Source organism: Carcharodon carcharias, chromosome 1 (assembly GCF_017639515.1).
Source record: "Carcharodon carcharias isolate sCarCar2 chromosome 1, sCarCar2.pri, whole genome shotgun sequence".
In the NCBI taxonomy this organism is placed as follows: domain Eukaryota; kingdom Metazoa; phylum Chordata; class Chondrichthyes; order Lamniformes; family Lamnidae; genus Carcharodon; species Carcharodon carcharias.
This window is the reverse complement of record NC_054467.1, coordinates 112,112,186-112,139,156: the sequence shown is the minus strand read 5'-3', so window position 1 is coordinate 112,139,156 and position 26,971 is coordinate 112,112,186. Positions and strand designations below refer to the sequence as shown.

Here is a 26,971-nt window from a genome sequence, read left to right as displayed (position 1 = left end):
GTTCTGCCCTCTGCCAATGGGCCACTGTTTTTGCTGATGACACTATCAACCCAGTGTCTCCTTCAATTAAAAGAGGCATAACATTCCTGAAACGGCATGCAAGCCTTAAGGATCACTTTTTAAAAAGATGTAAAATTGCTGGGGAGCACGTGCAAATGTATTTTTTTTTTCTCTTGATGACACGGGTATTTTTAAGATATAAAATACCTCACCTTGTCAGTCTGAGCTTCAGCAGTTCCTGTGTGAGATTTGGTGCAAGTGTCTCTAGCGGTGATTCTCTTCCTCGCTCTATTTCAAGTCCCCCTCCCACCTTTCCCCACGTGATTTAAAAAAAAAATCCCAATCTTAACCTGCTGCCGCTTCAAGGAATTCAGAGGTTGCTAGTCTCGCCGTGGGGATGGAGGGTTATCTGTCGATGTTGCTCTTACTTCTCCGATTTCAGGTCGCTGCCGGGCAGCGCTTAGATGTGAGTGAGCTGCTCGGCGAGAAGCAGTCCAGCGGCGGCAGCGGCGGCGCTGCAGCACAAGAGAAGGTGCGAGGGTACGCGCAGCGTGCAGGTGAGCTCCTGGAGAGGCACAGCTGGAGGGTCGGGGAGGGGGTTGGGGCACTAGAAGGTGGGAGAAAGCTGAAGATGTTGGAGAAGTGGGCAAGGAGGGTGAGAGGACTGTGGGTGAGTTAGATAATCTGCTGTACCACTTTTGCGTTAACGTTTCTGTGTTTCTGCAGGTTTAGGGGAAAGCCTAGATGACTTCTCGTCCTGTCTCGCCTTCTGTCCTTTGTATCTCTGCCCGCCCTTCGTTTTACTATTCAGCTTTAATTATCATGTGGCTATTACTGTATTTATTGCGCGTTTCCTTAACTTTAAATAAACTGCTTTACATTCCATTTTAAAAGAAATTTATGAACACAGACTTGTTGCATACAATGGCGTGGTAATCACATTCCTATACCCGCATGATGGGTGTTATCTGATTTGAGGTTAAATCGACCTGATCGGTATCACTCGTTTATGGCAAAAATAGCTTTCTATGTTCAATTCCTATGTTTACTTGTTTCTATATGCGCCACTTCTATTGCTGATTCTAAAGTCCCTATGCTTCCTATTTGTATGACCCAACAAAATGACAGTCTAGATATATATAACTACATATCTTGGACTGTGTATCTCCCTCTCCTCTTCCACCATATTATAGAATGAATTCAAGTATTTGGGAGATGATGGAAAAGACTCTAAGAAAAGACAACATAACAATAACATCTCTATAGTTCAAGCCATTGTATAAGTTGCTTGAGCTTCCCTTTGTATCATAGTGCCAATCTAAGTAATGCATCTTTTTGTCATCCTGCCATTGAGAATTGTCCTTAGGCTATTTTTGCTGCTCAAACATAGTGTAATAATTAGGAAACTTATTGTATGTTACTTTCTATTTCCAACAGTTGAAATCAATAACTGTTTGCAAAATGCTCCAGATGTGGGATGTGATGTTTTTGAATGTTTGGAAGACAGCACCTGTGAGCTAGATAATCTGTATGATATCTGCAGACTTCTTCTCCAGAATGCAGGAAGTTTTAATATACAGGTAATAGCTATTTTTTTAAATTCAAGTTTTAAAGCTTGTGGACATTTTCTTAAAGTACCCAGCAGATAGCATGATTAAAATTTCCCATTGTGCTTTCTCTAACTGTTAGGACAGGGTCAAGTGGAATGAAGTTATTCCTGGTTGTTTTGATTTGGGTGTTTAGGAGAAATGCTACAGCCAGCTGATTCTTGAAGTACTTGCTCCTGTATTTAGATTTATGGAGCAAAAACAACTACTTTAGTGGGCTTAATGTAATAAAATGCCCCAAGGTGCTTTACATGAACATTATAAAAACAAAGTCACACTGAGCTGCATAGGTAAGTATGAGGTCAGATGACCAAAATCTTGGCCAAAGGGGTAGGTTTTAAGGAGGAAAGATGGATAGAGGGGTAGGGAAGGATTTCCAGAATCTAGGGCTGAGGGCACAGCCACCAATGGTAGAGCGATTAAAATCGAGGATGTTCAAGAGGCCAGAATTAGATGAGTGCAGATATCTTGGTGGATTGTGAGGATGAAGGAGGTTAGAAAAGGGAGGGCTGAGGCCATGGAGAGATTTGAGAACCAAGATGAGAATTTTAAAATCTAGGCATTGATTGACCAGAAGCCACTGTAGGTCAGAGCACATGGATAGTAGATGAATGAGACTTATTGCAAGTTAAGACATGAACAGCAGAATTTTGGATAACCTCATTGAGGGTAGGATGTATGAGGCCAATAGGAATGTATTGGAATAGTGTTATGATCCTGGATCAGACCCTCAATGTTTAGTATGATCCAGTAAGGGACCAATAACATTTTGTTTAAAGTAGACAGTTTGATGTTCAAGACACTTGCAAAGTGAATAAAGCCACCAGATTCTACAGGTTTTGAACAAGCAAAAAAAAAACAACTTACAATATCTATCTTGGGTAGCCTAACATTCAGGCTTAATGAAGTACATGTGAATTAACAGGTAAACGTGTGGTCGAATACACAGTACTGCCCATGGGAGATGCAACAAAGACAGATTCCACAGATTTCTCACAACCCACCCTGACATCAGGAGCACTGAGTCAACTAATCTTGTTGGAACTCTGTCTCTCATGAGGGATTCCAGTCTCCACCATTGAAGATATAACCTTGGAGTGACTTTTGGAGAGAATTCCAACTAATTCAGCATCAGTAACAGCCCACCTTTCAGGGTTTCAACTTTGTCTCCTGAGACTCCATTCCCCTGAATTCCTAAGTGTACACTCAAGCACCAACTTGCTTCAGCTCTTCAGCTGTGCCAGGCAGAACACTTCTGCTCCAAAGGGGTACCAACAGCCCACAGCATGCAGTCACCAACCTTTTACTGCCGCCTTAGATCTTCAGTGCTTCTTCTGAGCCGCCTTTTGATGGTGAGGCCTTCTCCTGAGCCCTCAGCACTTAAAGTTTGCCAGCTTCAGCCCTTCTGCTTGGAGCCTCTTTCTCAGTTCCTTTCTTCTTAACTGGGTCTTCTCCATGTCCCCAGCCAGGGACTCTTCTCTGCAATGGCACTCTGCTCCCAGTCTCCCAGTCACATGACCTGGGTTTTTGCACCCTTTTTCCTTTTATGCAGGTGCACTGGTGTCAGGATGGCTAAGTCTTTTAACAGCCAGAGGGGAAACCCAGAACACAGCATACATGGCCGGGCACACTGCTGCCCACTGCGGATGTGATGAAACTCATGGCCTGCTGGGGATCATAGTCCTCTGTTCAAAGTACTTAATCTTGAATTGCTCATATGTGGAAACTCCAAGGTCTGTTGGGACTTTGAGTTCCCGATCTCTGCTCTCAACGAGGAAGGTAAGTTGGCTTTCAGAACAATAGCTAGTCTAGAGGTAACAAAGACAAATGAGGGTTTCAGCAGCAGATGAACAGAGATGAGGTGGAAATAGATAGGTTTGATTTAATGGTGTGAATTTGTGGTCAGGAGCTCATCTCAGGGCCACATATAACACTGAGGATGCAAACAAACAGGCTTAGTTTTAGACTGTTACCAAGGAGAGGGATGGAGTTGGTAGCTAGGGAACAGAATTTGGAGTGGGAACTGAAGACAATGGTTTCAGTCTTCAAAGCATTTAATTGGAGAAAATTTCTGCTCATCTAGTGCTGAATATTGGATAAGTAGTCTGATAATTTAGTGGTTATTCTGGAGTTGAGAGAGGCTGGGTGTCATCAGGTTACATTTGAAAACTAATGCAGTGTTTATGGATGATATCACTGAGGGGCAGCATGCTAATGAGAAATAGGAAGGGGCTGAGGATAGATCTTTGGGGCACATCAGAGGTGATGGTGTGGGAGCAGGGAAGAAGAGCACAAACAGCAGTAGTTTCAATGCTCATGCTAATTTCAAATTTCAGATATTGAGTCTGGCGAATTTAATGGAAAATAAGGAAATGACTGATGATTTGAACAGATAGTTAGTGTCTGTCTTCACTGTAGAGGACACAAATAACATTCCAGAAATAATTATAAATTGAGGTGAAAGGGAGAGAGGAACTTAAAACAATTACAATCACAAGGAAAAGGGTAATGAGAAAAAATTATTAAAACTGAAAACTGGCAAGTTCCTGATCCTAAAGGACTTCATCCTATGGTCCTAAAATCAGTGGCTGCTGAGATAGATGCATTGGTTTTAATTTTCCAAAATTCCCTAGATTCTGGAAAGATCCCATTAGATTGGAAAATAGCAAATGTAGCTCCTCTATTCAAGAAAGGAGGGAGACAGGAATCTAGAAACCACAAGCCCATTAGCTTAACGTGTATATGGAAAATGTTGGAATCTATTATTGAGGAGGTTCTAGCAGGTCACCTTAGAAAATGCTAATGCAATCAGGCAGAGTCAACATGGTTTTGTGAAATGGAAATTGTTTGACTAATTCACTGAAGTTCTTTTGAGGAAGTAATGAGCAATGTGGATAAAGCTGATGTGGTGTACTTGGATTTCCAGAAGGCATTTGACAATGTAAAACATCAAAGGTTCTTACACAAAATAAGAGCTTGTGGTGTAGAGGGTAACATATTAGTATGGGTAGAGAATTAGTTGGCTAACAGACAAAAGAGAATAGGCATAAATGGGTCATTTTTGGGATGGCAGGATGTAATAAGTGGAATGTCACAGGGATGAATGCTGGGGCCTCAGCTATTATCTATATCAAAGACTTGGATGATGGGACTGAAAGGTAGGAATGTAAGTTGAGGGGCACATAGTCTGCAAAAGAATATAGATAGGTTAAGTGAGTGCAAAAAAAAAAAAAAATGGCAAGAGGAGTATAATGTGGGGAAAATGCAAACTCTTCCATTTTGGCAGGAAGAATAGAAAAGCAGCATATTTATTTAAGTGGGGAGAGATTGACTGACAAAAGGAATATTATGAGAAGGGATGGAGCATAGGTTGGGAAATATGCCCCTTGTGTGTGTTGAGCCCTCCCCAGAAGGGGCTGAGGATGGAGTGTGAGCAACATGATAGATGGAACGGTGGTGATGTGAAAGTTTCTGACAATCCGTGGTGGTGTCCCCTACTAATGGAGATCATTCATCATCTTCCTGCACTGGATGGTGTTTCAGATGTGGTTGCCAGCTGTGATGTGCTGACCTCCTTTGCATTGGCCTCCCAGGCTAGGGAGGTGAGGTTGGTATGCTTGGGATAAAGAACATCCCTAAGCTGCTACACTCCTCAGATCAAGACCTTGAGGGCATTGGGACAGAAGTGGGGTGCTGCTGTCTTACGGCTTGCAGCCTTCAAGTTCCCAGACATTTGTGGGTCTCTTGGCACCCGGACCTTTGACCCCGCCAGATAACGGCAGGGCGGATGAATCGGCTCCCAACTTGCCAGGTGATTCGGAGAGATACTTGCCTCTATGTAGTTAATGAGCTTCCAAGTGTGGAATCGGGCACAAATACCTGCCATTCCCACCAGCAGGAAATGCAGCATGGAACCAGCCCACTATAACATGAAGCTATACTAAGCTGGTGGTTGCATAAACATAATGCTGTTTGTGGGAAATACTTCAAACTCCCTCATGAGTATTCGTGCAAATACTGGTTCAGCTTAAGACAATACATTGGCCATTTGAAAGAGGGTCTAGCAGGTGACCCTAATCGCCTTTCCCAAAATCTGAATTTTTCACAAGATATTGCCAGATAACTTTGGGAAAGTTTCTCCATGGAGTGGAGATTGAAGTTCCATCTTCTCTGACTTAGCCAGGTGGTGGATTTGCCTCCTGGAGCATTGGAGAGCATATCTTTGAAAGATATATTAGGCAAGTAAGTGGAATTAAAACTACAATCAGATCAGCCATGATATTATTGAATGACAGCAGGCCTGAAGGGCCTACTCCTCTTATTTATGTTCGAATATTAAGAAGTGCAAATAGTTGATTTAAAAATCTATTGCATCTATGCATTAGAGAGCCAAGCTACATGAAGACCAACAACTGTTCATGCTGGGTTGGGTATTTTACAATTCTGTGCACAATGCAGCAAACAATATGTTAATGTCAAAAAAGGTTGATTCTTTGACTGAGATTTAATTCAAGATGCAGATTATTACTTTCATTTTTAGTTAGTTTATATAATTGCCATTTTTTAAAATTCCTTGCTAGTAGGGACCAAGATTAGAATAATGTTTCCACCTAAAGAGGCCTTTAATTTATTCCTACACCTTTTTTTCTACAGATTACTTTCAGAGACAGATCTTTTCCCCCTTTCCACATGACAGAAGAAACAGGGCCTTGTATATAAAATCGCAGCGATCCACCAAACAGACTTGATTTTGATGCATTAGCAAAATATTGTGGACTCTAGTAATCAAAATTAAAAATAGAAAATGCTGGAAACACTTAGTAGGTCAGGCAGAATCTGTAAAGAGAGTTAATGGCAGGAATTTTCTGCCACTCCTGCAGCAGGTTCCCTTGTGGTGGGATCGGCGAGCCATTGAAATCTCCATTCTCACTGGTGGGACCAGATGATCCCACTGGCATGAATGGCTGGAAAATTCCAGCCAAGGTTTCTGGTTGACAGCTTTCATTAGAACTTGACTTGAATTTGACTTGGTTTTGAGTCTTGGGACTTCACCACTACGTGGCATAGGTTAGTTCGGCCAGTCATTTTCTGGTGTTTCAATCCAGCATCATGTCAACAGATGGATGAACTTTAATACAGTTTAAGTACTTCGTAGCACCTCAGAAATCTCACAACTCTTGCATATGAAGGTAGATCAAATAGCAGGTCTATTTTTTCTGTTTTCTGTGCAAATTTGTTTCTTCAACCCTTCTCCAATAACTGAAAAGCAGTGAAGTTTCCCACTGTCTTGTAAAATTTTATGATCCCTCTCCAGCTTGTCCTCTTTGGATTATTGTAACTCTGTTTCTGAAGTAAATCACTATGCTACATAAACTTTGGCTAATAACTGCCTCTTGAAGCTTGTTTATATGGATTTGTCTTTGCTCCCACAGGAATGAGGTCCAGCTGCAATATTTGACACTATCATCACAGTCAATGTTTTAGTATTGAAATTTTTAGATTGATAATATAAACTAAAGCAATAATCCACACCTTGAATTAAATTTCAAGAATCCAGCTTGTTAGATATAAACATATGTAATTTGCTGCGTTGTGCACAGAATTGTAATCTACCTGTTCCCAGCATGAGCTGCGGCTAGTCTTCATGTAGGGCATCTCTTCAATATACAGACCCAGTAGATTTATTTTTTAAATTATTCAAATATTTGCACTTCCTTTTATCTGCACATAACATATAGGAACAGGAGTAAGACATTTGGCCTCTTGAGCCTGTTCCACCATTCAGTAATATCATGACTGATCTGATTGTAGCTTTAATTCTACTTTCCACCCCGCTCCACATAACTCTTCTATCCTTTGTAGATCAAGAATCTGCCTAACTCTGCCTTGAATATATTCAATGATCCTACCTCCACTACTTTTATGGGGTAGGGAATTCAAAAAATTAATAACCCACTGAGGGAAGAAATTCTTTCTCATCGCCATCTTAAATGGGAGACCCTTTATTTGAAACTGACCCCTAATTCTAGATTCCCCATGAGGGGAAATATCTTCTCAGCATCTATCCTTATCAAGCCCCCCTTAGAATCTTATCTTTCAATAAGATCACATCTCATTCTTCCAAGCTCCAATGAGTTTAGGCCCAACCTGCTCAACCTTTCCTCATAAAACAACCCCCTTCATCCCAGGAATCAACCTAGTGAATCTCCTCTGAACTGCCTCCAATGCAAGTACATCTTTCCTTAAATAAGGAGACAAAATGTACACAGTACTCCAGGTGTGGTCTCGCCAATGCCTTGTACAGTTAGGAACATAGGAAATAGGAGCAGCTGTAGGCCATTCAGCCCTTCAAGCTTGTTCCACTGTAACAGGACATCACTACTTCCATGCTCCATCACTGCTTCCATGCTCCATCCCCCTTGTAATGAAAGCCGCAGTCCATTTGCGTTCCTAATTACTTGATGTACCTGCAAGCTGACTTTTTGTCGTTTACATACGAGGACACCCAGAACCTGCTGCACCACAGCATCTCTCCAGCTAAAGGATACTCTGCTTTCCTATTCTTCACGACAAATATAAGTAGGCTCACATTTTTCCACGTTTTACTCCACCTGCCAAATTTTTGGCCACTCATTTAACCTGTCTATATCCCTTTGTAGATTCTGTGTCCTCCTCAAAACTTGCTTTCCTAGCTGTCTTTATATTGTCAGCAAATGTGACTATAATACACTCCATCCCTTCACCCAAGTCATTTGAGTATAGATTTAGAATCAAGGCTGGTTCGGTTAATTCTTTAGGTTTTTGTGTAACTCTTTACCAGGTTTTCATCAGTTCTGAAAACCTTATATTCTGTATTTATAAAGCACTCACTGGAACATCTTTACATAGAGCAAAGTTGGACAGTGAGTCAGCAAAAATTTGGGCTGGGGAAAGAGGAGGTTAATGCTGTAATTAAGTTAGGAGGGTGGGAGTGAAGTGAGGGTGGGAGTGAAGTGAATGTTTGGATACAGGAAATGTGCCTCTGGGTAGAGTAAATTAGGGCATGGGAGGATTAGTCACTGCTTGACATTCAGTACTGGATGAACAGGAATTGCCTTGAACTTAATGATTAGGAAGATTGAAGCAATTGCCTTTTGTCCCTGCCTCAGATTTCAATGGCTACAGTATGAGGCTGAGCCAGGCAGTTTGCAACCTTGGTGTTATGGTGGGCCAAGATGTGCTGCCAACCACATCCCTACTTTGATCTCCATAATATTGCCCAATTCCACTGCTACCTCAGATTATCTGCTGATGAGGCCACTTTCATGTCTTTGTTTCCTCTAGACTTGACTATTGCAATGCTCTCTTGGCTCGCCTCCATCTAATCTAACCGATATAAACTTGAGCTCATCCAAAACTCTGCTGCCCAAATCCTAACTTAAACCAAGTAAACCTCACCCGTCATTGACCTACATTGCCTCCCACTCCAGCAACATCTGCATTTTAAAATTCATGTTTTCAAATCCCAGGGCAGAATTTCCATGCCCACTGCCATCGAGCATGTTCAGTGGCGTGAGCAAACAATACAGCAAGAAGACCAGAAACCACAACATCATGAAAACAGTTTCTAATTGTGCACTCAGTCACTCGATGGCAGCCACGTTCCCCATTACTGGATGTCAGAAACCTCATTCTAATGCATTTGCATGTCTAAGGTCTGATGCCTTGGAGAAGGGGTTACTGGAGTGAGGTTGGGTTGCCCCACTTCCCTCACATAAACACTATTGGAGGCCAACTATGGCATTGGCAATGGAGTTCAGCTCATGCAGCAGTGCAGGAGTGACATCCTGGGCCAAGGTCTCCATGGCGGCCACCATCTTACTAGTGTTAATCTCAGTGCATTGCCATGCCCATGCTGTCACCTCCGCCTAAAGGCAGATGGACTCCTCCATCATGCCTTGCAATCTGAGGAGTGCAGCAGACATCCCTTCCTGATGTTCCCGAGCTTGCCTTTGCAGCTCCAGCGACTGTGATATGACAGAGTCCAGAAGCTCGTCAACCGACCCAGACTCAGAAAATCTCTGAGAACAGTCCTGAGTGCCAGACACCTGGGAAGTCCCTGCCCCCACCTGCTGTGGATCAGTGCAATGTGATCACCAAATTGTGATCCTGAGTCTATTCCTAAAGGTAGGTCCCACCAAGGTGTGTCTCTCTGTGCTGGTGGAGGGGTGTGGGTGAACGCTGTGATGGGTCTTCAGGGAGAGTTTCTATGGATTCCTCTTCTGAGTTTCCCTTGGGGCTTGATTGGAGGCCCTGGGTAATGCATTTTCTTGGCTATTTGGCAGATGTGCCTGTGAAAGCAAGGAGAGATAATTAGCACATGGCAGTGGCCTGTGAAACAGGACACATCACTCACAGCATGGTTATCTGATGGATGTTGCATTGCTGGATCGTCACTTGGTAGAGCACTGCTGACCTCACCATCAGCACAGGAACGGTCCAGATCCTCACTGGCCAGCTGGATGGTTGTATTTTTGAAGCCTGTGAGGACCTTGATTTTAGACATTCCTCCACCAGTCTGTGACCTCTCCTGTTTTTGCGCCAGCTTTCCTGCAAGAATAGAGATGGAGAGGGTGTAAGCAGGAGCCTGCCAGGTCAGATAAGTATGCCTGGCACATATGGGTGGTCCCATGGATGGGATGAGGACCATGGAAGTGAGACAGTGAATGGTGATGTCCCTTGAACTGGCAGTGAGTGAGATCCCTGTGGGCATGTGATGGGTTTGAGTGTGAGTTGAGTGATGAGAAGAGTGACTTACCTGGGTGGAATGGAGATCATTCAACCTTCTGTGGCACTGGGTGGCTGTCCTCTTTTTTGCAGGGTGTTGGTACTGGCCACTGCTGCCTCCCAAGCTGGATTGGTGAGGTTGCTGCCCCTCCTGTGGCCAGAGTGTGGGAAGAGGACATCACAGTGGACCTCCATGGCATCTAAAAGGCACTCTAGGGACGTGTCACTGAACTGAGGGGCGACAGTCTTTTTGCCTTATGGGGCCATACTGTTTTTTTTGTGCAGCAGTCATGGGCTGGGAGCACAGGTGTGTGTGCAGCTGCACTTTAAATATGGTGCCCAGTGTGATGGAGCAGTGAGATGATGGCTTGGCAGGTAAATTGGAGGCTGCCTGCCATGGAAACGGCACATTTCCCAGGAATGCATAATTAATGCAGCAAGTCTGGAACGATGTGGTGTGAGAGGCCTCCATTGCAGATGAAGGGTAAAAAGTCACTTTCCTTGCCCACTACTGCGTTTTGTGTAAATCTGGGACAATTCCACCCCTGTGTGCTTTCCCTCACCCCAAATCTTACCACCACCCCCCAATAGTTTTCATTGTTCCACCATTGGCAGCTGTGCCTTCAGTTGCCTGGGCCCTAAACAGAAATTCTAATCCTAATTTTTTTACCCTCCTCTTTCAGACTCTCCTTTAGAACCTAACTCTATGACCAAACATTCAGTCATTTGTCCCAATACCTCCTTGTGTGGCTCATTGTTGAATTTTGTTAATGTCCCTTTGAAATGTGTTGGGACCTTTCTACTATGGTAAAGGTGCTATATCAATGGTTCATATGGAAGGTCACAGACTTGAAATATTAACTGTTTCTCTCCACACATGCTGCCGGACCTGCTGTGTATTTCCTGCACTTTGTGCTTTTTTTCATACTGCAGATGCTGGAAATCTGAAATATTTGCTTTTCTACATAAATGGTGTTGACTCTAAATGAGTTGATCTCAGATCCAGCACAGACACCAATGGGCTAAATGGCCTCCTTCTGTCCTGCAACCATTCTATGATTTTAGCAACAATGAGTAGCTTGTTACTAGGAGCTGTGTAGCTGGGTGTAATCAAGGTTGATTGTGTGAAAGAAGACTTTCTCCAGAATACAGGAGAGCTGGGAACACCTACAGGAGATTGTCTGTCAAATGAATTCTGTTTGAAATGTGACTGAAGCAGTGGGATAACCCTCAAGGAGATTTTTGCATTTCCTGCCTTTTCACCTGTCTCCAGCCTAGGAATATTAGGCAGAGGAACCTAGCCAGAGTTGCAGGAACATAACAAAAACAGAATTACCTGGAAAAACTCAGCAGGTCTGGCAGCATCGGCGGAGAAGAAAAGAGTTGACGTTTCGAGTCCTCATGATCCTTGGTGTCATGTTTCAAATTCTTTCTTTTCCCCCATATGGGAAAGTGATTAGGGCCTGAGGGCCTGCTCATCTATGGTGAGGTGATTGGAATCATCAACATGCTGCCTGGAGACTCATGGGTGAGTTTCTCATTCTTAATTTTTCTTCATCTCTCCTACATTACAAATTAAAATACACTTCCTTTTTCCTCCTCTTCCCCTATTTAGCAAGACAACTGGCCCTCAAAAATATAAGATTTGTTTTTCTGTAGGGGGAATGTAATTATTTTTAAATGGGGCCAGTGTTTATTTTCTATCTCGTGCCGGTTGTCTCAAAGTTTAGACTTAATTTGGCAAATTTAGTTTCAAGAATTTACACTCTAGATTCTGTTCAAACGCACTTGTATATCAACAACACACTCATGAAACACAGCGCAATCAGGCAGTGCTTTAGAACTCCCTTTTTAAGCAAGATTTGATCAAATAACCTGTTTGCAATTATTAATACAGCTGAAAATGGGTTTCACAAAATAAGCATTTTGAATCAGTGTCTTCTCCAAGGCCTCTCCACTGTTGGCTAGCTGGGTGGGACTGTCACCTGCTTCCATTTTTATCTTTCTCATTTTAGCCGGAATCCATTGCAATGGCTTCTCTTCCTGCTCCCACACGCTTCCTTCTGTCTACCAGGGATCTATCCTTGGCCCCCTCCTATTTCCCATTTACATGCTTCCCACCAATGACATTATCCCAAAAATCACTGCATAAGTATTCACATGTATGTTGACAGCACCCAGCTGGACCTCTCCACCATACCTCTCGACAATTCTACCTGTTGCTAAGCTATCAGACTGCTTATCTGACATCCAATACTGGAGCTGCAGAACTTTCCTCCAGTTAATTATTGGGAAGTCTGTTAAGCTATTGTTGCCAGTCCTGGCTCCAAATTCAGCTCCCAATCTACCGACTCCATCCCCCTCCCAAAATAAAAGCAAAATGCTGTGGATGTTGGAGGTCTGAAATGAAAAGATGGTGCTGGAAAAACTCAGCAGGTCTGGTATCATGTGTAGAGAGAAACAGTTCACGTTTTGAGTTCAGTATGATGGCTCTTTCGATTCTGAAAATGAGTCATATTAGACTTGAAACTTGAACATTGTTTCTCTCTCCACAGATGCTGCCAGACCGATTTGAGATTAAGCTAGTCTGTTTGGAACCTTGGTATCACATTTATCCTGCGATGAGCTTCCAACCTCATGTTCACACCATCATTAAGACTCTTTTCATCGCTGTAACACTTCCTGACTTTGTTGCTGTCTCAGCCCATCTGCTAAAACTCTTATTCGCATCTTTGTTCCCTCTGGCCTTGATTATTCCAACAGACTCCTGGCTGGTGCCTCATATTCTACCATCTGTAAACTTGGTCATCCAAAACTCTGCCCATGTCTTAATCCATAGCAAGTCTCATCCCCTTATTAACCCTTTGCTCAATGACCTACATTGGCTTCTAGTCAAGCAACATCTTGATTTTAAAAATTCTCATCCTTGTTTTCAAATCTCTTCCCCACCCACCCCCCATGGCCTTTCCCCTCTCTATCTCCATCTCCTCCGGCCATAACTTTTCTATGGATCTATGGTGTTATGATGTAGAAAGAGGCCATTCAGCCCATCGTGTCTACCCAACAACCCTCCAAGTTATCTGCGCTTTGGTCATCTGATCTATACCTCATGAGGCTGAGTGTCATACTTTGTGTACAATACTCCTGTGAAGCTCATTGGGATGTTTCATTACAATGAAGGTGCTATATAAACAAAAGTTGTTTAGTTCACCAACTGAATAGCCTGATTTGAATAACTAAAATTGGATTGATAAACTATAGAATCATTTGCTAGTTAGTGATGTACAATAGTCAGTTTTTTTAATTTTTAAAAGGTGCCTATTGATGTTCTTGAGCCAAAGGAATTCCCTCAGGAAATTGAGGGATATGGGCATCGAATGGGGAAATGGAGTTGAAGCCCAAGACTGCCATGGGCTGTGAGGCCTCTGCCTGCTCTTAAGCTGAGTTTTTTTTAACATTAGAATTAATTAAGAAGCAAATTTGTAATGGTGGCTAATTCAATCTGTGGTGTGGTTTCTTTTTTGTGGGTGAGACCAACTTCCAGCATTGTTTTTAAACTAGTGCAAATATTGCAGAAATGCAATTTGCACCTGAAATTCCCCTCTTGTGCTGGTTTAGCTGATCCCTGGTGAATTGCACTGAAGAAATAGCACAACCTAACAGAAACTCCTGCTTATGAAATGGTGACTCTCAAAACAGTGAAAAGTGCATTAGTTTCTTTTGATATGATCTGGTACACTTGTTTTATCTGTATTTCTGTCCCCTTCCAGGGAAAACAATTTATCAAAGATTTCCTGAAGTGTAATGCTATTGGGATTAAGTCCAGATTCAGCTGTAGTATTCGAAGATGTCCTGCAATACAGGAGATCCTTTCTGAACTGCAGGTGGTTTGTTACCAGAAGTATGACATCTGTGCTGTGGCAAATGATAATGCTGATGCTTTTGCAGAAATGATTGATCTACACACTATGCTATTAAATGGGTAAGTGTATACTGGGTTGTCTGGCTTGGATTTTTAAATTTTTGTTCCATGTAGTATGGATAAGATAGGCAATAAAGCTGTAAACATTACCAGGACACAGGAACCTACTTTGGCTTGTTGGATTATGTAAGATTATTTATTTATTCATGGGATGTGGGCTTTACTGGCTGGACCAGCATTTATTGCCCATCCCTTGTTGCACTTGAAGGTGGTGGTGAGCTGCCTTCTTGAACCACTGCAGTCCATGTGGTGTAGGTACACCCACAGTGCTGTTAGGGAGTTCCAGGATTTTGACCCAGTGACACTGAAGGAATGGCAGTATATTTCCAAGTCAGGATAGTGAGTGACTTGGAGGAGAAATTCCAGGTGCTAGTGTTCCCATTTATCTGCTGCCCCTGTCCTTCTAGATGGTAGTGGTCATGGGACAAGGGCAGCAGATAGATGGGAATACTGCCAGCTGAAAGTTATATTGATTATCTTGCAGTTACTTTTTCATCTGGCATTGTTCGAGCAGCTCGCACTTCAAGTCTTTTTGTTGTTGATAGTAATGCTTGTTTTTCTTTGTCCAGTACTTTTCACCATTGATTTTAACAGGTTTATTTTGTATTTGCAAGAAACATTTTACTGGTCAGGCATACTGTCTGAAGGCATTGACAAGAGTAGAAAATGGATAAGTGTAAAGTCCGCTGCTCTCATTCCATTTGAAATTTCAGATATCGGAAAAGGAAGCCTTCATTAAAAGGATTCACCACTGATTCCACCCTCTGCCCCACCAGCCCCCAACAAGTCAGTTCTGTAAAGTGGTCTACACTGATTACCAGGGGCATAGTGCCAAATTTTGAGGTGCAGGAGCTCTTAAGAAAATGTGTTGACGATATTTCTAAATCTACAATTATGTTGTTTTCCTATGTATTAATCATTTGAGTCACCAAGCATCAGTAAAACTATGGTTATTAAGTGAAAAATATTGGTGCCAGTAGACATTTTATTTCAAACCATATGATATTTTGATTCATTAGCATAGTTAGAATTTCACTATGCAGCTGTTTAATTATTTAATTCAAGCCTATTTAAAAACATGAATTACAGAACTTTATTTAATTGACTGGGGAATGGTATATAGAGGGACCATTGCTTTTCTTGATTTATATTAATAACTAGACCTGGGAGTACAGGGAATAATTTCAAAATTTGCAGATGATGGAAGACTTGGAAGTATTGTGAACTGAGGAGAATAGTGATAGACTTAAAGAGGATATAGACAGGCTGATGGAAAGGGCAGACATGTGACAGATTAAATTTTAATGTAGAGAAGTGTGACATGATGCATTTTGGTCAGAAGAATGAGGAGAGGTGGCATAAAATAAAGGATACAATTCTAAAGAGAACGCAGGAGCTGAGGAACCTGGGACTATATGTGCATAATTATTGAAGGTGACAGGGCAGGTTGAGAAAGTTAATAAATTATACTGAATCCTGGGTTTTATGAATAGGGGCAGAGTACAAAAGCAAGCAAGTTATGAACTTTTGTAAGACACTGGTTCAGCCTCAATAGGAAGGATGTGAAGGTTTTAGTAAGTGTGCAGAAAAGATTTACAATAATGGTGCCAAGAATGAGAGATTTCAGTTATGTGGATGGATTGGCTGGGGCTCTTTTTGGAGAAGAGAAGGTTGAGAGGAGATTTGTAAGATGTGCTCAAAATCGTAAGGGACCTGGAGACCATGAATTGGGAGAAATTGCTCCTATCAGCAGAAGGTCGAGAACCTTAAGGTGATTAACAAAAGAACCAGAGGCAACATGAGGAAAAACTTATTTATGCAACAAGTAGTTTGGATCTGGAATGCACTGCCTAGGCATGTGATGGTGACAGATTCAATTGTGGTTTTCAAAGGGGGACTGGATAATTATCTAAAGACAGAAGATTTTACAGGGAAAAGGCAGAGGAGTGGGACCTGCTGAGTTGCTGTTGCTGAGAACTGACAATGTGCTGAATGGCCACCTGTGATCTAAACATTCTGATTCTATTATAGATACATTCAAGGAACTTGCTAAACATGTGGGGTGAGATTCTCCAGCTCTGCTGTGGCAGAACCTGCTGTGGGTTAAAGTTCAGTAGGCAAACACAAGGTGTTTAAGGATATTGCTGCTGCTTAAGATCCCGGGAACCTTGAGCTTCAAAGACCCTGAAATGCCTGTTTATGGGAGAGCTGTGTGAAGGGAGCTGTAAGGTCTGTTTTTCTTCAGTCTGAGCTGTACAAGAGGATTACTGCTGTTGCTGCTGCTGCTGCTTCACATTGACTCAGACATGCAGCAGCAGCATGAGGCTCAGGGCCCTGGGCCCAGCCTTCCCTCCTTAACCTTTCCACACTCCAGATTCACAGCCACACTGAGCTCCAGGCATTCCAGTCAACTCTTACCACCCAGCCTGAAATCAAACTCCAGGAACTTGTGGCCAAACTTGCCATTATGCCCCATACAATACCACAGGTAGAATTCACTCAGCCTGCACTGGCCAACTCTGCGTCACACATCACACAGTCCCACGTGGTTGCAAGAGGATTTCCCTCCAGTTCTGATACCATCAATAAGCCAAATCCCCCTGCATGTGTTACTTCCAGAAACAAGTAATTTCAATATTGGAGGCAGCGAGGATTAAAATCCAGTTAGATAGTTAATGGAGTGGATTCCACTTAGATCAGTGGAAAGAAAAATGAGGTGGGGCATTTAACGGATGGCCAATCAACAAAGGACTTTGCCATCCAGCAGTGAATATTAAATAGAAGGTGCCAGACTGGTGCTCTGATGCACTCCAGTATCACTACATGCCTGGTTACTCTCATCTTGTTTGAGATGCAACAGGAGTAGGCCATTTAGCCTTTCAAGCCTGTTCTGCCCCTCGATGAGATTGTGGCTGATGTGTGTAGACCAGTCAGTTTAATCTCAGTGGTGGGGAAACTTATAGAAACAATAATTCAGATCAAAATTAATAGCCATGAGGACAACTGAGTTAATTTAGAAATTCATCATGGATTCCTTTAAGGGAAAATCATGGCCAACTAACTTACTGGATTTTTTTTTTTTTTTGAAGAGGTAATGGGGAGGTTGCTGAGGGCAATGCTGTTGATGTGGGTACATTGACTTCTTAAAGGCATTTGATACAGTGCTGCACAACAGATCTGAGAGCAAAGTTATAGCTCATGTAGTGAAAGGGGCAGTAGCAATGTGGATATGAAATTAGCTGAGTGTCAGGGAATAGAAGCAGTTAATGGATGTTTTTCAGGCTGGAGGAAGCCTTGTAGTTCAGTTCCTCAGGGGTCAGTGTCCCTTGATTTTCTTGATATGCATTAATGTCCTAGATCTTGGTGTACAGGACACATTTTTAAAATTGGTACAAAACTTGGAAGAATTGTGAACTGAAGGATAGTATAGAACTTCTAAAGGAAAGACAATTGGATGGAATGGGCGGACAAGTGGCAGGTAAAATTCAATGAGGTGAAGTGATTCATTTTGGTAGGAAGGACATGGAGATACAATATAAGATAAAGGGTACAGCTTTAAAGAGGTGCAGAAGGACCTGAAGTGTAATGTACATAACTTTGAAGGTGGCAGGGCATGTTGAGTGTGGTTAATAAAATATACAGCATCCTACACTTTATTTATTTTTAGGGAATGGAGTACAAAGAGCAAGGAGGTTATGTTGAATTTGTATTAGACACTAGTTCAGCCTCAGCAGGAGTATTGTGTCCAGTTCTGGGCACTGCAGCTTAGGAAAGATGTGAATGCATAAGAGTGCAGAAAAGATTCACAAGAATGGATCCAGGGATGTGGAACTTCAGTTCTGAAGATAGGTTGGAGAAATTGGAACTGTTTTCCTTGGAGAAAAAGCTGAAAGAAGATTCGATAGAGGAATTCAAAATCATGAGGGGTCTGGACAGTGTAGATAGGGAGAGGAGCTGTTCTCACTCATGAAAGGATCAAGAACAAGAGAACACAGATGAAAAGTAATTGGCAAAAGGAGCAAAAGTGACATGAGAGAATGTCTTCATTCAGTGGTTAAGGTCTGGAGTGCACTGCCTGGGTGGCAGCGGTAGGTTCAATCAAAGCATTCAAAAGGGAATTAGAGCAAAATCTGAAAAGGATGAATGTGCAGCATTATATGGGGAAGAAGGAATAATGGTACTAAGGAAATTGTTCATTCAGAGAGCCTGTGCAGAGACAATGGGCTGAATGGCCTGTTGTAACAAGTCTGTGATCCTGTGATCTAACTCTATCCACCTTTGCTCCATACCCATTAATACCTTTGGATAAGTTAAAATTGACAATTGACCCAGCACCAGCTGTCACTATTGGGACTTCTACCTGTGCATGTAGTTGTTTCTAACTCCACTCCTGAAAGATTTCCCTTTAATTTTTATACTATGTGCCCAGTACTACATTCTGACTTGTCAGAAATAGTGTCACTCTTTCTACCCTCAGTTCCCTGGGAATACAGCCCTAGATGTTGTGAAGTTCTTGGGAAGAAACAAGATATTCATTAAGAAGCATTCAGAATCGGAACTGCACATGCTGTTAAAACATGGGTCGAAATTTTACAGCCCCTCCTGCTGGTGGGATTTTCCAGTCCTGCTGAAGTCAATGGGCTTTTGAATGGCTTGTTGCATTTTACAACCCCGCCCCACCATGACAGGGCTGTAAATGTCTTCCATGGATTCCTTTTTATTTCTCCTAGACTCTACTGGTATAATTGTGTATGGTGGCCTTAAGTGGGGAAAAATGCACAATACAATTGCCAATACACTACATTTGGGTAATTTCTCCTTGTAATTCAAGCATTTGAGCCCAGAAATCATTTTGGTAAACCTCCAAGGCCAATATATCCTTCCTAAGGTGGAATCTAACCAGAGTTTGTATAGCTGTATTGTGACCTCTAGTTCTCCTAGACAGACATAAAGGCCAGCATTCCACTGGCTTTTACAATTATTTCTCTGTGCCTGTCCATGACATTTTAATCTATAGGAATGGGGAAATCCTCACAAACATTTGCTTGTTAAGTCAGTGCAGATAGTTTTTTTTAATTAACTTTGTCAAAATTGTGATCAAGACCACTTTACCCCTCTTGTGAAGATCAAATCCAGCTAAACTATATCAATGCTGAAAGACAAAGAATGCTGTATACAAATGATTGGATTATTACTCATGGTTGACATTAGTATCCAGTCTGATTTGGAAGAAATTTGACGTAATGTTATTCTAATGGTGCCATTCATGAATTGGTAACCTCAATGTTGCTGATGCAAATAAAGCAACTTTTAAATATAAATCATTTAACTTTGCAACTATAACACTTTTTTTCTTCTCTAACCAGTTCACACAAATATAAACTAAATGCTGGAAATGCCCAGCAAGTCAAAGCATCTGGAGAAAAAGTTAACTTTGCATGTCTGACTTTTTCAGAACAGAAATATTAGATGTAACATGCTGTGGGGAAGGGAAGATTGGATAGTGTGGTTCAATTGAGGGATGAAAGTGAAAGGCAGAAGGAGATTAGTAGAACAAGTAAATAAATAAAAGATGGGAGGTGTAAATGAAACAGCAAAATTATTACCTGCATGTAGTTTCAAAAAACAATGGTTATGATCTGAAATTGTCAAACCCCAATCCAGAAGGCGCAACAGCAATTTTAGTTTTATTTTCAATTTAATACCCTGTACTCACTGTGCAGTCCCCCACATTGGAGAGACCAAACACAGATTGGGTGTTCACTTTGCTGAACATCTCCATTTAGTCAGCAAGCATGACCCTAAGCTTGCAGACGCTTGTCATTGTAATTCTTTGCCCCACTCTGACCTTTCTATCCTCAGCTGACTGTTCCAGTGAAGCTTAGAATGTCAGCTAATATTTCAGTTCAGCACTTAAAAGCTTCCTGGACATCAGCTCATACCACTGTTCTCTTATACAAAAGGTGCTGGGATTGATTCTGCTGCTACCATTTACAGCTCCTCTAGACCTATCTTTTTCCCAGTTACAACCCTGTTTTGCCTTGAACATTGATCCCTTTTGTTATTAAGTCACTGCTGCCTTCCCTTTTTGTTCTTTCCTTTCCTCATTGCTGCTTACTTAAAACTGTTACAAAGTAATTTCCAGTTCTGACAAAGACACAGACCTGAGATCTTAACTGTTTCTCTCCACAGATTATGCCTGACCTGAGAATTTCTAGCATTTTCTGTTTACTTCAGATTTCCAGTATCTGCAGTGTTTTACCTTTCCTACAAGGCTGTTTTTGTGCCACAACACTAGGAGTACATTTTGCACATGCGCAGATGGTGTCATGGCCAACAACATCCCAGGCAGTTACCTGCATCAAACAGTGGGCTGAGTCTGCCTCTAGGTTTGGAGAAAACCCAAACTGGGCACTTCTGTGGCTTACAAGCTGTATGCCCAACCCATGACTTCACATGACATTTTTGTCTTTTCACACTGGGGTCAGGTTCACAGTGCAATTGGCAAGCCGTGAGCTGGTGCAGGAGTGTGGGTGCAAAGGCAGATACTTAGAAAGCCTGTCTCAGTTCTCCAAGTATCCCAGCTCCTAACAGTGTTTAAGAGCTCCCTAAACCTCACCCCTCACCCCCCACCTGCCTCCATGCCTCCCATCTATCCTCCATAGCCACTACCTATTATACACTACATGCACTCCTGAGATTCCATGTAATGTCAATAGAAAATATTTTACATTCCTTTGGGGGGAATAAACCTCACCATCTAATAAAAGCCTCCGTATCATTAATTCTGAAGAAAAAAATTGTTCTGCAATATGAAAAATTATAATATTTGTAATTCTATTAATTGTCAACAAACCAGAAATCACATCAAAGGGATAATCTGCTTCTTGAAGCTGTCATTCATTCTCAGATGAATGGAGCACCTACTGACCTGAAACCCATTAGGACCTGAAACTCAGCCAAGCATTGATAATGGCCACAGCTGTCCAAACAATAGACTGCCCTCTAGGAAGAAAAAAACAGAAGGTGCTCATTTCTGTTTCAAAACAGAGTTCCTGTTATGCAGGAACTTTCCAAGTTACGCAGCACTTTGTTATATTTTTTCAAATATCAAAATCAGTTTTTTTAGCCAACCCTATTTAAATCACAGGCTAACAGGGCTTTTTGTAACCTTTTTCACTGCATTATGGTGCTTTCTCCATTGGAAAAGCACAGTAATGCAAGTGAACAAACACTAGGCTTGTCAGTGGTAAGGGTCAACTTACCTTTAAAGGACAGATCCCTATGATGAATCATTGCATTTACAACATGCCTACATTGTAATACAGTTCCTAATAATGACATTTCAAGGTTTGAAAATACTTTTACACTTTTTTCTTTCAGAATCTTCTCGACTCCTCAGCAGGTTTTGCATTTTCTTCACAAACTGTCAGAAATGGTGTGCTTTTAATGGGCTTCCAAAATACCGCAGTAAAAGACAAAAATGGTGTGTATGGGGGAATCCAGTTGTCATTCCCAATTTAAAATGGGGAAACTTACTGCAGTGGGTGTGCATCTTTCACATAAGCATTCACAACTCACTAAAGGCCATAGGAAAATGGTGAGGGGGGATGGAGGTGGGTAGGAATGCAGAGGAAAATTGGATGTCCTCAAAGAAAACTAATTGGTGGCCATTTGCACCCAGATAAATTTGTCTGTAGTTCCAAATTAACTTGGATAATCCTTAGGGAGTTTTGCATGCTGGCATTGTCCCAGCTCAATGCTGTCTTAAGAACTGACAATTGGCATACAATTGAAAACAAGAGTTTCATTAGCTTTTTAAGTGATTTAGTGATCATGACTGCCACTCACTTCCTCTTGCTTTCCCCCATAGCCACCCACTGCTGTCTGTTCTGAAAGTGAGCCATGTGGGGGAACAGGAGAGAGTGGTGAAATGCGAGGAGAGCAATGGGGTTATGGAGCAGAGGAAGCATAGTGTTGGGAATGTTAGCAGCTGAGGTTTCAGGCTGCACAGTCATGACATAAGCAGTTGAAGAAACTGCGCATGCGCTGGCAACAAGTGCAAACTGATGTGCTGATTTCTGTTTCCTGGTCATTGACGACAGGACTTGGTGTTCCTACAAAAATGGAAGAGGCAGTTTGAATATAACTTTTCACGTTGTCAAAACTCACATGGTACATTATACACCATTGAAAGTATAATAAATGAGATACTAGGTTTTGTTTCTACAAACAGTGGGTGATAAGAGACCTTGGGAGAAGCTCCAAAGGAGAACCAATAGGTTGATGCATTGGCACCTTGCCAGATAGACTAGGCAGGGCTAGAAAATTTACATAAACTAGTTTAGATGCTGGAGGGTACTTCTGTTTAGCCTCTAGAGCAAGTTAACCAACACAACCTCTGAATGTGGGCTTCCATTCAAAAGGGAGTTGGATAAGTTTGTCAGTGGCCAATACATCTGCAGCAGGTGGTTTATTAGGGTTGTTATCCACTTGCTGGTCTCCTAGAATTTGGTCAAGTCTTGGAGCCCAAGAGGATTTGGCTAGATTTTATTTTCCTAAATTGGCTGACATTTTGTTTATTTCAGTTGATAGCATGGGTTAAAGGGGGTAGATGAGGATGATCTATTGAATTAGATAATACCTGTATAGGACAGTCATAACCTGTTAGTATCCTCTACAGCAGCAAACTACAGAGCAACACCTAGCACTCCTTCAGCATTTTTAAAAAGAAGACATTCTAATAATCTATGTGCAAGAGTTGGGAGCTCCTCAATGCCTCCTGATGAATAAAAGCACAAAAATAGGAGTTGGGGAAACTTGATTTCTGGAAGAGAAGAACTATCAGGATTAAGCTGTCTGGAATTTAAGAAAAAAAGGTTAATCCTGAGACTTGCCTCAATTTGAAGATGAACAGTTGATTTTAGTTTTCCAGATAGGCTGAGGGATAAATATTTGAAAACGGTGCTGACTGCAAAAAAGGAAACTGCTCAGACTTGAAATTACAGTACAATTTGAGTTTTTTATGAGCTAATGAATTCAGCTGAATTTCAGACTTAAGTTGGCAGTACTGCAGTATAATCAACTGTTGACATGTGAAAAGCTAGTGTACATTCTATATCAACCTGAAGAAGAAAATTCTCGTTGTTCTAGGGTTAGCATTCCAGTTTTTTGAAGAATGCTTTGGCATCTTGAGCTTTCAATTTTAGCATATTCTTGGTCATTTGAAATTCTGTTCACTTTGAACTTTTGAACAAAAACCTTCAAGTGCTGCTATTCACACTGTTTATTTCTGCCTATTGTATGATTTACTTTTTAATCAAAGTGACTTTGTTTTCAACAGGATTAAACAGTACAACTGGGCCCTGTCTGCAATGTTAATAGTGCTCCTTAAATGATGACCCTTTTTTCTGCAGTGAATCTTGATAAATGGTTTGAATTTTGACTAGATAAGTGGTTAAACTTCAAATGTGGAATAGTTTTAAGTAATGCATGTTCCATTTGTCATGACTGTATTGGCTCTGCTCTAGGAGGTGAATAACTAATGTCAATTTCCTAAAGGGTTCTCAGCCCATAGTATAATTTTCTATAAAATGCCATACTCTGCTCAGTTACTGCAATGCTCATGGCACACTAGCTTATTTTGGGACAGCAAACTTGCATTTCAGCTATAATCCATTATTTTATTCAAATTATTTTGCCAATAACTTCAAGCAATAAGTTATAAACTGCAGTTAGGAATTCTATTAATTATATTGATAGTCAATTAGAATTCTTTTCTATAGTAAATGGAGGAAAGAAAATCTGTTCAAATTTTGTATAACATTTTGGTTGTAAAGATGTTGCAGAATTAAGTGTGGTGTGTAGTTAATATTCGCAAATGTGAATTCTTGTACTGATCAACAGGGAAGAATGCAGGCACTCACTTTTATCCCCCTACTCCCATTTATCACCCAATGCCATTGTTGAGGTACCAGTTCAAGTATAGTGTGATTCAAAGCAGTTTATTGGTTCAATCTTGGGAGCAATCCTTGAAGCAGTGTGGATATTTGTATATCCTGTACCTGTAAAATGACCGGCACCCATGGGTAGTTTGGGCTGAAATTAAAGTAATCCCAGAAGTGAGCAGTATATTGTGGTTCTCTTTATGCATTAACTTTGGGCTTCAGTCTCTACTACCTTCAAAGTAAACTGAACAAAAACTAAATGGACAAAAACAAATTGTCCTTTCGCTTCAAATTAGCCCAAAATGATTGCTTAAAAACTAAATTGGGATGTCAAGCTTCCATGTTAAAATTAAATTTGTGTGGTGTTGACTGGCTCCTGGATTTTGAATGAGGGAGAAGAAATTCTGCATGGCAAAACTGTTCATAAAGTAGTGGAAATTAGCAACTTTAATCAAGTAAGGATGGCTGGTACAGAAATCCACCACCTCAAGGTCACTCTCTTCCAAGATTGGAGTAAAGCACAATGATGCACACTAGAAGGAACTTTGCAAAAATTAACTAGACTGAATTAATTAACTGAACATACTTGCTAACACTATCAGTAGTAAATGAGATTCGATTGCAGACGTTTTTACACTTAGCCAACTCAAATGGTGAGGGGCATACCTTGCCAATGGTATGTGGAGTATGTTGTAATTTCACCAAATTGTGGCTTTAAATTTTCCTAAAATAAGCTTGCAATTTCTTACATAATTGTGCTCCTGTACTTTGCAGTTCAACTGCAGTACAATAAGCTTATCATAGTCAAAATTACAGCGCAAAAGCTTGTGATGGTCTTTATAATTAGACTTTCTGTGTGGATACTGCAACTAAAGCTTGCTGGATTCTTGAATGTTTGTGGTTTTCTTAGTGCACTAGTAAAATATTTTGGCCTGCTTTATAATCTTTGGTTTGGATCATTGGCCCAGGAACAACCAATCTTTAAACTGGTATGTGTAGGAAAGACCACTTTGGCTTTAAATTCTAGTTCCTTAAGGGGGAAGAGAAAGCTAGGCTGTCTTGCTTTCAGTGTGTTCAAAAGTGCAGGAATGAGTTACTAGTTTACACTTAATGGTTTTCAAGTCGATGATGGCCAAAGTATACAAAACTAATAGATTAGTCCCCCTTTAGATCAGATGTTCTGACAATGAACAGCACTGTAACTTCTGACCTATAGAATGGAAAGTAATTGATTTTTAATGACCTAATCTGCATAGGTGGATTTTGCTGTTGGATCAAAGCCTGTAGTATTGAGTTGGGGCCATTGTCAATAATCAAAAAGAAATTGGATTTAAATTGATATGTTGTCTCAGATTGTTATCTTAAATGCTATTGCCCATAACTCTTCAATTTAGAAAATTTGTATTTGCTAAAGTTATCAAACTGCAAATTAATTTTCATTTCAATGGGTAGGCATGTCCCAATGCTGAACTGCAAGTTTTCTCCAACCAGCTGAAAAGATTAGGAAAAGCTTGCATGTGCAGGATGCAAATAATTTTGGGTTCATTCGTTTCATCCTATCTGGATGAAGTGGAGAGAAATTATGTTCAAGTATTACAGCTCAGGTTGATTTTCAGGCACTCCTCCTTCAGGTGTCAAGCCCTAAGGGGCATTGGCAACCAGGGACTTCCATTGGATTGGTCCATGATTATGCTTGGCAAAGTACTGCAGTGGTTTGCTGTTGCCTTCTGCAGAATGGCTGACCAGGAAAATCTCTTCTGCTCTTAGCACCTGCCATCAGGTATATTAGGATTTCCAGTCTGCTGATCAGACTGTTTGGCCACGTTATTAACGCACCTTCCATGGCCTTCAAATCCTGAAGTGGCACTTGAACCAGGGGCTTCTGGCCCACTACACCCTAAGCCCTCTGGCCAGGCACTCATAATGTATAACAAGGGCACAAAAGGCATATTTTTGTGTTCGCACTGTCTCCTTCCTGTCATCTGTGGGGCTCTTTTTGGAGAGTTACAGATGGTGGCATATGATATTGAACTCTGAAGAAAGTGAGAAAAATTAGGATTTTGTGGGAGTGATTTCAGATATAAATGGGTGAATGTGATCTGCTTAGGAAGAACTGGTGACTTTAAAACTATGGTTTCAAAAGCTCCCAATTGATGGGATTTTCCTTGTCCCAACTGAGTGTTGTGGGCTAATTGATAGCTATGATTAATCAATTTCAAACATTGTATTATGCAATTGCCAGGATGGTAGATGACAAACTAGATGGACCTTGGTCTTTTGTCATCCGGTAGTTTTTAAGTTCCCGTATTTTCAATCAGAAAAAATATGTTGGCTGGTGAGATGATGTAAGGGCCAGAGGAGGTTCTTGTGGGCCTAAAATACACCTATTGGGGAAAATAACCTGTGTTTATGACTTGGAAGTGAAATTGGTGATGGTGCTTCCATAACATTGCTACACTCACATATCATGGCAATGATGGAAGGGGTGGATATTGAGCTCAATGGCCTCACTATTGTTCTGGATGGTGTTAAGTTGCTTATGTTATGACAGCATCCATCTAGGTGAGATGTGTGCATTTCATCACACTAACCTTGCAAATGTTGGAGAGACTAGAACCACCCATATCAAAGCAACTGAATTCTTACATGTTCTTGCAACCATGACATGG

The 26,971-nt window shown here is 41.3% G+C and overlaps 1 protein-coding gene across 1 annotated transcript in view; it reads left to right on the top strand.

The window, feature by feature from the left end:
* Positions 1–367: 367 nt before the first annotated feature.
* LOC121277011 (stanniocalcin-like) overlaps positions 368–26,971 on the top strand; it is a 28,806-nt gene continuing 2,202 nt past the window's right edge. The window contains exons 1-3 of the mRNA XM_041185905.1: positions 368–557; positions 1,438–1,580; positions 14,144–14,355. Coding sequence (XP_041041839.1) covers positions 398–557; positions 1,438–1,580; positions 14,144–14,355 — 515 coding nt within the window. The 5' untranslated portion in view covers positions 368–397. The remainder of the gene's footprint in view (positions 558–1,437; positions 1,581–14,143; positions 14,356–26,971) is intronic.